This window comes from Aspergillus ambiguus (genome assembly GCF_047715705.1).
Source record: "Aspergillus ambiguus strain CBS 117.58 unplaced genomic scaffold BDV59scaffold_26, whole genome shotgun sequence".
Classification (NCBI taxonomy): domain Eukaryota; kingdom Fungi; phylum Ascomycota; class Eurotiomycetes; order Eurotiales; family Aspergillaceae; genus Aspergillus; species Aspergillus ambiguus.
The window spans coordinates 277301-286989 of NW_027395539.1; the positions used below are offsets into that span (position 1 = coordinate 277301).

General features: G+C 52.6%; 2 protein-coding genes across 2 annotated transcripts; both read right to left on the reverse strand.

Moving 5' to 3' along the window:
- Positions 1 to 736: 736 nt before the first annotated feature.
- On the reverse strand, positions 737 to 4207 carry BDV59DRAFT_72369 (cullin family protein). Its single transcript, XM_073696977.1, has 4 exons — positions 3264 to 4207; positions 2115 to 3195; positions 1211 to 2051; positions 737 to 1150 (listed from the first exon to the last, which is right to left on the reverse strand). The coding sequence occupies exons 1-4, from the start codon at positions 3906 to 3908 to the stop codon at positions 1090 to 1092; spliced, it is 2628 nt and encodes an 875-aa protein (XP_073546049.1). The 5' UTR covers positions 3909 to 4207; the 3' UTR covers positions 737 to 1089.
- An 8-nt stretch (positions 4208 to 4215) lies between these two features.
- BDV59DRAFT_182994 (nuclear pore complex Nup192/Nup205 family protein) lies at positions 4216 to 9660 on the reverse strand. The gene is made up of 5 exons (XM_073690424.1): positions 9408 to 9660; positions 4967 to 9316; positions 4757 to 4912; positions 4436 to 4707; positions 4216 to 4381 (listed from the first exon to the last, which is right to left on the reverse strand). Exons 1-5 carry the CDS (start codon positions 9589 to 9591, stop codon positions 4331 to 4333), a joined length of 5013 nt encoding a protein of 1670 aa, XP_073546050.1. The 5' UTR covers positions 9592 to 9660; the 3' UTR covers positions 4216 to 4330.
- Positions 9661 to 9689: the final 29 nt, after the last annotated feature.

A 9689-nucleotide genomic window follows, 5' to 3' on the forward strand; every position in this document is an offset into this window, starting at 1 on the left:
TCTCGACACATTAGAGTACCTACTGGGTAGTACCTAGTAGGTGATGTAGTAGGTACATAGTACCACTTACGCAGTGCATTGTACTCCGGATGCACACCTACATATATGTAATACAACTCAATGGACCATTGGCCATCTACTTGTACATGAATTGGAGAATTAATCCTACGTATCATACCCATCTGATATCATATCATATCATTCATCATCGATCATGGGACCTTAAAAAAAAAAAAAAAGCGGACCCCCATCGTCTCCGCTGTCAGATCTGGAGCAAACCCACTTCCCCCAACAATCCTTACTCGTTTCGTCTCTTACTATTGATCCCGAACAGCTTGCGTACGCGGTCTCCCGCTCTTTCTCTCCTTCTCTCGATTTCCTGATCGTCGGTCCCTGAAAAGCTCAGACATCCACGTGAGGCCTCATCGAGACCCATCGGTGGGCTCAAACTGCCGGAATGTCCATCCCACATCCGCATCCGTATCCAGCTCCCACAGCCACAACACATTTCCCCTTCCGTCCAGCTCCGTGAACTCTGCCGAGTCTCTCGGGCGAGTGTCGAACAGACAGATAGATGCATTTTCCTGGCCCTCTTTCCGGCAAGGTTTATCTACACGCAATCAGTTTACTTTAACTTCCAATGGATCCTTGCGGCTCTAATCCCATCGATCGGTTGGTTTTGTCTTCTCGGCCGGTACCGACCTCCCCCCCACCGAACTATCCAAACAGGTCATGAACAACTCATGAGCAAGGAGATTTTACTGATTATGATATCCGCCTACCGACACTGAGAACTTTCGTTGTGTACCAGGAGGACATACCCAGGTATACTCTGTCGGCCTGAAAGCAGCAATCCACGTGACAATCTGCTGTTCTTCCTCTCTGCTTTTGTATGAGGATAACCAATCCCATTATCAGGCGGACTCCCAAAACTATCAGGTCTATGTCTCTCGTTCTATACATCTCTACACATAATAATATAGACACAAGTCTCCATGTTTCTGCCGATGACTTTACAATATAGATTTCGTCTACCATCTCATGTGTCACGAACAGTCAACAGTAGATAATATGTATCCATAACGCATTCTACGCAACATATTGATACCGATTGCCCTCCTCTCGTTCCATATAATCCTTCTCAATTAACCTGTGTCAAGTCAGCCCAAGCAGTTCCCTCTCTCCCTCACCTCCCGTATGGATCACTCACTTCTCGATGTTCTTCTTTATGTCCGACGGCTCCAACACCCCTCGACTGCGCGTCGCCTTGATCACCTCCGCCACCAGTTCCGGGTGCGTGATCGTCTTGCGACTCTTCATGATCCGCACTATCGCCGCCTGCGTCTCATAGTGTCGATCAGCCGCTACTCGCTCATGCGTCGTCTTATTCTCTTCCTTCGTCTCCTTCAACTGGATCTGGTTGATCTTGATCCGCATCTTCGCGTCCGAGAACCCGCCGTTGTACGAGAACTCGTCCGTCGCGTGCACGTCGCGGCCTTTGGGCTTCTTGCTGAGTACCCGGTACTTGGCGCACGCCAGCGACTGCAGCGTGCGTTTCAGCTCGGGGTCGGCTGTATGGACATTAGTATCTACACAAATGTCGCACAAGGGATGAGGAAGGGACTGACACAAACTGGTCGCTTCCTGAATCTGCGAATAACTCAGAGTCCCTCGATTTGGGACCTCGTTAAACAACAGCAACACAATCGCCTGAAACGAGCTGACCACAAGTTCCTTATCCCCCTTGGGAAATCGGGCGCGTAGCTGGCAATGCGCAAGCTGGTGCTTCCAGTTGAGCTTCCGTCCCTGGTACTTGGTGTGATAGAACTTCTCAAAGTCGTCAACCGCCGTGGCGATCTCCGGCGGTATTCGGACCTGGACATCTGGATATGTGGGCCACGACGCGGCGGAGAGAACGCTCACGTTCAGATCGACCGGCAGACGGTGTCTACGCTCGCGCTGGAGGGAGTTGTACGCCACCATCTCGTCCCTCGCCACATCCATGTCCTTGAACATGGACTCCAGGTTGTGGGTGAAGCTGGATCCGCATTCTGATCGATCATGTCAGCCGGGCACCAATACAGTAAACACCACACGGGAGGAACCCGACGCACCTGTCTTGAGCCGCGAAAGCATGCTCTTCTCCGCATCGTCACTCGCACTTCGGCCCATCAGCAGTCGTCGAGCGAGGTCATTCTTGTAGAAGGCCTCGAAAACTGCCTTTCCGTGCACAAACCGGAAGAGATCCAACACCTGATCCAGTTGCCGGTTGATCTCGGCGTCTTCGTCGGCTAGCGGAACGTCTCCCGCAGTACGCCCCGGAGGCAGCTTCCACCCGCCCTTGAGAAGCCTATCCACGTACTTGGCGATCATCTCCCCGGTCTTGGGATTGTCAGTGCCTCCGGTCGACTCGGACTTCCGACCCTTGTTCATGAACGTCTCAAAGGCCTCGCGCAACGTATGACCAAGGTCCTCGTTGCGATGGAACGAGTCATTCCAGATGTCGTCCAGCTGCTGTTTGAAGTCCAACAACCGGACAATCATTTCCGCTTCTTTGTCATCGTCAAAAACAATCCCCGAACCCTCTTCGATGATATATGCGCTAAAGGCCCCCTTCAACTTGGACCCGAGATCCTGTCGCTGGAGCAGTGAATACAGCTTCTCCAGGGCAACTTTATTACCCGCCCGGAGCAGACCAAGGACATCCTTTTGGTTCAGCAGGACGGGTTCCTGGCCCACCACCAAGGCCTGATCGAGCAACTCGGACAGTTTCTGTTTCGTGCTCCGGTTGAGCGAGAACAGCTCGCATCGGTCAACCTCTCGTTGAATCAAGCGGTGACTGTTTTCAGCGAATGTTGCGAGATAGCCGGCTGCCTCCCTTCGAGCCCAAGAGGTGAAGAACTTGGTCGACTCCGACACAAACAACGGCTCGAAACTGCTTGCGTACACATCTAGCCCGTGGAAGAGTTCGATGGCGTTTCGGAGCAACGACGAATCGGCGATCATGCTCTGTTCTTCGTCCCGATCGGCCTCCACGAGGTCGCATGCCCCCTGCAGAATCTTGGGCTCGAGCACGGGGTCAGTGAAGATATTATGCCGGAATTGGATCAACCCCATTTCACGGATGACGGGGAAGTCCTTGGAATGAAGGAGGAAGGATTGGTCGAGGTAGTAAAAGATCCATCTGATGGTGACCTGTCTCGCGTTAATGGGGTTGGCATCGAACCAAGCAAAACCCGTCTGTAGGAGTACTCATGACGTACCAGCTTTGACTGCCAGGTAGACCATGCTTCTACGACCGCCCGTAGCGTATCGATGTTGCTTCCACTACCGGCCTTGGCCACGAGCGCATCGTGAAGTTTCCCAGAGACATGGCCTTGACAGCGGTCCTGGAGCTTCTTGACGAGCGCCGCAGCCCTACCTTGGCGACACACGTTCTCGGCACCTTTGTATAGTTCCTCCAACGATGTCTCCGGCTTCCCGCCCTCGAAAACCGCCGTCAAAGCCGCGTCAAGCTGACCCCATACTTTCTCAAAGTATGAATCCTGATTCAAGCGCGAGCCGGTGCGCAGGTTCTTCACGACCAGCTTCTTCGCACCGGTATGCGGGGTGAAGTTGCTTTGACGAGAGGAGGCGTTGAACGGGCGAGACATACTGTAGGTGGAACCCTGTCCCTGTCGGGATTCTGCAGGGGTGGGAGCGGAGGGGGAGGACGATAGGCGCAGACGCTTGTTTGTCGGGGAGGAGTGCAGGGTGCTGGCGGTGTTTTTGGATAGGAGTTCGGATATGGTCGTCTGTTGGTGGGAAGACTGCTGCGATGCGTCCTCTTGTTCAGGGAGCTTCCGCTTGCCAATCGACTTGCGCTTACCGCTCCTCGGTTCGGTGGCGCCTCGCGAGTTCTGCTGCATCTACCCGGCTGTGTCCGAGAGGGTGAGGTGAAGAGGGGCGCTCAGCGTCGGAAGGATCCAGATGACGGCTGAACTGGACAACTCATGGCAAATTCACTCGGATTGTGACTGATTCAGGGGGAATATTGCGATAGGCGATGAGGAGGGGGATCGTGGCAAGGGTGCAGGATGAAGTTGGGAAGAGAAGTTGGAGCATCTCAGCCCTCCGCAGTTTGGCTGACGTTGAGTCGGAGATAAGATAATACGTCCGTCCCACACGCACGTGTAGAACTACTTGTCCAACATCGTAAAACTATGCAATAATGCACTTATACTTATTTCGTATTTGATCTTATGTAGTCGACACAACTAACTATATCGTATGCACCGTTCCCATGATATCACGCCGTGACTCCCATCATCTACCGTGGCTTTCGCCCGGCTCATGAGAACAATCTAGGTCCCATGTGTTCTTTCACTTCCTCATCCTCATACTAATCTCCAATTAGTCGAAATCCTGGACACATCGGACGCAATACTCGACTTACCTCCAAAAAGTCTGTACCAGCGACGAGCACCATATATGATTTCGCCAGATCGTCTAGCGTGTTCCGGTGGGCTGCTGCAGCGGCTCCACCGATCTTGGCGAGCCGTTTGAATATACCGACCATGCTCTGTCTGTTCTCTGCGAGGAATGAGCGTGTCTGTTCCATCATGTGTTCATTGTGAAGACCACGAGAGAACACAGCCGAAACAATGACCCGCAAGACCGAACCCAGCAGATCGTAGTACTTCCGAAGAGCATCCGGGTTGTCGATGTCTATTTTTTGTTAGAGGAGACCCCATGTTGTCCGAAGGTTGATACGAACCAATGCCGAGGTCAGGATCAGCCGCAAAGAGTTGCGAGTCCCGGACCGCCTGGAACAAACCAGTTTTCAGGACATGAATCGCTCCGTTTTTCGTCTGACAAAGCTGCTGAAGCAGGGATAAAAGAGACTCATAGTATGACAAGAGCAGCGGCGTATCTGGAAGAATTGGAGTTACTTCGGTTTCAACGAGACCCGGAGATCGGGACTTACCACTAGCTTGGGCATTCCGTAGCTCAAGGGGCAGAGTTCTGATGGCGTCCAAGAAAAGACTCAGGTAGTTCGACTGAGATATTAATTCGACCAAAGTCGAATCGGCTTGCTTATCTAACCCAGCAAACAGGTTGAGCAACAATAGAGCAGACACGCGGCATGTTTCTTGTCCTGCGTACGCATCGTCACAGACCGCCTCTATCAGAGCAGGACCAGCCGTTTTCACCACTTGATGACTGTGGTGCTTCATGCCTTCATGCGCGGCGTTGGTGGGGATAATGCGGGAGATATAAAGGGAGCAAATGTTGTAAAACGTTTCCCGTAGAGTCACATTACCAGTGGCCAGGATGATACCCCGGATGCAAATTTGGAACAGCTGATGGAGCTTTTCATCGATCACGTCCCCGCCACGGCGAGAGGGGCTTGTTTTGGCCACAGAAGTATCTAGCTTAGAAACCAAGGTTTCTGCAAGACGCGCCAGCTCAATCCCTTCTGGCAGGTCTTCTTCAATGGCCACTTCAAGCTTGGGAAGGATCAGCTGAATGGAGTGCAAAATGAAAGTTGACTTCCGCCCGCCCTCGATCTCAGAGCAAGTAAGCATTGTCGTGATGAGCTCTGTCCACGACCGCAGTGCCAAGTAGCGGTTATAGTTGATCTGCCGCGTTTGGTTTGTGGACCGGATGAAGAGAGTGAGGGTTTCAGCTTCGGCCAAAAACTGTTCTTCATCCTGGGGCCGCAGTTGGGCGCTCGATAGTAGCTCCTGTTTTCTGATCTGTATGAGCTCCGTCACCTCGTCCAAACTATACAGGACGAGAGAATCGTCCGCCTGAGGCTTGGCGCATAGATCAACGTTGATACCGTCGAGAAGAGCCAAGGTGGGAAGCTGGAATTGTTGCCCAACATCTAGATCCGCAAAATCAAACAGGTCAAATACAGTGGGAGTCATCACAGCTTCTCCTGTCTCTAATGTCGTGCTACCAAACAGAGTCGAGATAATATCCGCTTGAAGTGCCGGGGAACCGAGCTTCGCGGCGGAACGAATTTCCGTCGCTGCATAGGCGTACAAGTAGCTCCGGTAGAGTAAGTACTCTGCGAGGGCGGTTGTCGACTCAGAAATCCAGAAATCTTCTGCAACTATCGGCAGTCCATCCCACAGAGTGTTTGGTCCGATTATGGGCTGACTGGCGAGGATGGTAGAGAGGAAGCGAGCAGAGCGCATTTCAGCAAGCGTGAAGTAGGAGGAGATCTTGGACGACCAGAGGTGTTTTAAGACCTCAAAGGCCATGCGTTTGAGGTGTACCATCCATGGTAGAATGTTGCCATCCGCTTCGTCCGGGTAGCTTTGCAAGAAACTAATGATAGCATGCAGTAAGGACATCGAATTGGCAAACAAACCCTCGGAAGGAATATCAAGTATATTGCCCACGCTCTTGAATCCGAGGAGAACGTGAGCTACCGTGGGTCGATCGGAGATCATCCCCAGGCAGCTGTTCAGGAGTGCCAGTAGACTCTCCCTGATAATGTAGCCGGTGGCTTGAGGGCCGGACTCAAGCTCTCTCAGCTCAGGCTGCATTTGAGACACGAGCGGGCGCGAGACGCTGTCCACATCTACTTCCGTGCTGAGAACTTCGACAATCTTGTTCGAAGACCGCCATTTGATTAGTTCTGGAGACGTGGCTTTGTTGAGTTTCGTTGAGCTAGATAACTTCTCCAATAAGGCCATGGAAGTGATGGTAAGCTGCTCGTGCCCTGTGCTGCAGTAGAGGCACAGGGCTGGAATGATCGTCAAATTATTCAGTACGCTGTCTTCGAAAGCGGAGAGCGAAGAGTTTGCCACATTAATTCTGGTACCACCCGACTGGGATTTTATTAATGGCCGCACGATGTTGAGATATGTTGATTGAAGATCCATCATCAAATCCATCACCTCGAGGCTTCTAACCAGAGAAAGGACCAAGATAGAGTCTGATGCTGCTCGGGCGACCTCATTGACATCTTGTTGGGCCGTTGCAAACAGCGACTTCAGAACGTCTTCGTTGAACAGCCATTCGGCAACCCGTGAAAACGGATGGAGGCGGACATAGCTGATCAGTGACGATGTTTTAACTGGTGAATCTGACGGCACCGCGGGTTGACTGAGAATGGTGACCAGATTCTCATTGAAGGACCTCAGACAAGTCACGACGAAGTCCAAGCAGTTGTATGTGAGCAATCGAGTCTGCCGTTCGTTGAGATCGGGGATCCTTCTCGATAGGGCATGGCCGAGGATGAAGTCAATGTAAGGCTCAATGCCAGGCATACGATATGAAGAACCCAGAGATTCAGGGAAAGGCAATAAGATGTGAGACTCAGCCGCATCGAAGGAGGGCGAGGTGATTGAGTATATCAGAGTCACGAAAGCATTCGCTTGATCGAAACTTTCGCCAATCTTCTGGAATGCCTGTTGCTCGTGCCATACGAGTGGGTTTGAGACGAGGGGGACCTTTCCCAGGCCAGAAGCGCCTACGTTGCCACCGGATATCCAATTATCGATCGACAGCCACATTTCATTGCCATTGTGGGCAGACCTCCCGGTCATCAGGGCTGCCAGGGTAGAGAACACTGTAGCCCTCAGGTGGGTGGGGATTTGGCCGTTCGACAAAGTCAACAAAGTCGAGGCGATGTTGAAAGAGGGATGCTGGAGCATCCAATCCCGTACCGCGCCGCTCTGTTTACATAAATGCCCAAGCAGTCGAAGGTAGCATGTTAGCATAACCGGGCTCTCTGGTTCACTCATATCAGTGGGCTCCGACTTTCTGGCGCGCAAAACCGTCTGCGAGTTGGAGGCGGAGGGCTTTTCGGTAACTCGATTTGCGTACAGTTGGAGTTCGGCGAACATCTGTGACCAGTTCATGGAAGTAGACCTCTTGAACTTGGTAGAGAGGAACTTGTCCTCCTCAGAAAGGAATTTGTGCGCTGCAATGGCATTGTCTTCACCACCAGCGATGGAGCATAGCAGTTCGCAAAAAGCGCTAACACGGGGAACAGTTTGTCTCTTCGAGGCCCACTGGAGGAACCCATATAGATTTCCGTCGGGGTCTGCCCAAAATTCCTGCGCAGCATCTGGACGGTGCTCGAAGGCGAAGGCCATCACCATCAGGAAAGATTCCAGATGTGTCCGAGCTTCAATGATCCCGCGATGAAGGCTAGAAGTCAGCCCATCCCTGAGGGCGGTAATCTGATCAAGCCGTTGAGAGTCCTCCTCCGATTTTAGCAACCGAACTGCATCCGGCATGTTCGCGATGCAAGACTCTGCAAAGACCTCGAATTCCTCCATGAGGAGAGTCTTGAGGTAGCCAGCACACGGGTCCGACTCGAGCATTGCGGATGAACTCTCCTTCAGCAGCAAAGCCACCAATTCGCTGCGAGCAGGATCGGCCCATTCCTCGTTATTGACACCATAGCAGATCGCCAACATAAAATCCAGTCCCCCGTCATCCAGCGCAGTCATGAACATCTTCGTGCGCTCCTCGGCTTCTTTCTCGAGGTTGACCCCTGGGATAGGCGAAGAAGGCCCGTCAAAATCCCATCCGCTATAAACGGCCAGCCAGAGGGCGATAACCGCTGAATGGAAGATGGGAAGTGTCCAGGTCTGACCGTCCTTGGTGGAAGTGACCGCCGTGTTCAAGCTCCGCGCCTCTTTGTAGGAGCTGGGGCTTTCCGGAGACGCGTGCTGAACGAACGCAGCGATTATCGCAGGGATGTAATGAACGAGGAGACCATCGAACCGATCTAACTTTCTCAGGCGATTGAGGAGGACGCGAAGGTCTTCCGAGCTGGTGTAAGGACCCTTGAACAGGTAGCAGAGAATGGCACCTAGGGATTCGTGTTGTTGCAAGAGACTGATGCGCTGATACTCAATCGCTTCCATGATGTCGGTATCGTCTACCTGGCCAACAATCGAAGCCTTCTGAATCTGTTCAGCGAGCAGGGAAAGCCATTGCTCAATGTCCTCCATCGACTTCATGCATTTCCGCGCGTACAAAGAGGCATTGCGCAGAGGGCCATCCTTGATCTCAACCACGAAGGCCACCATATCCTGCATTATATCCTGTGCGAATTCGTGCTCGACCTCGAAGGACTCCTGGAGGATAAGGCGCAATGCTTCGAGCAAAAAGTGCCGGCGTTCGTGGAATCGCATGATCGCAGCGATGAGAGGGGGCCGATCCAGCATCTGGGCATCATCCTGAGCGCCCAAGAAGAGCGCCGCTGCATCGAGTTCGTCGATGTTCAGAGCGTCCGCCAGTTGCAGCGCTCCTTGTTGGAATTCTTCGTTGACCGAATATTCGACATCGCCTAGGGTGATTTTGCCTGCAGTTGCGAACACCGTCAGTCAGATTCCACAAAATGAAAGACATCCAAGCTGTAGATCACAAAATCAAAAGCCACCATCAAGACTCACCGGATAGAACCGCCTGACGACTTGCGTTGTTCTTGGTGGGTTTGTCCAGGAGCTTCCTGAAATCTTCGATGTGAGACTCCAACTCCACCCGCAGACGCTCAATGTTGACAAATGAAGAATCCGAAAGGGCGGACAGATCCTGATACAGGCCACGAAGGCCAGCCACCGTATCGGTGTCCCCCATCCTGGGATATTGATGGCGGTGTTGAGGGAGGAAATCCGGTGGAGGTGGAGGAGGATGATGTTTGTCGGCGGCCAGAAAAGGTCGGAGTCGGAGGACGC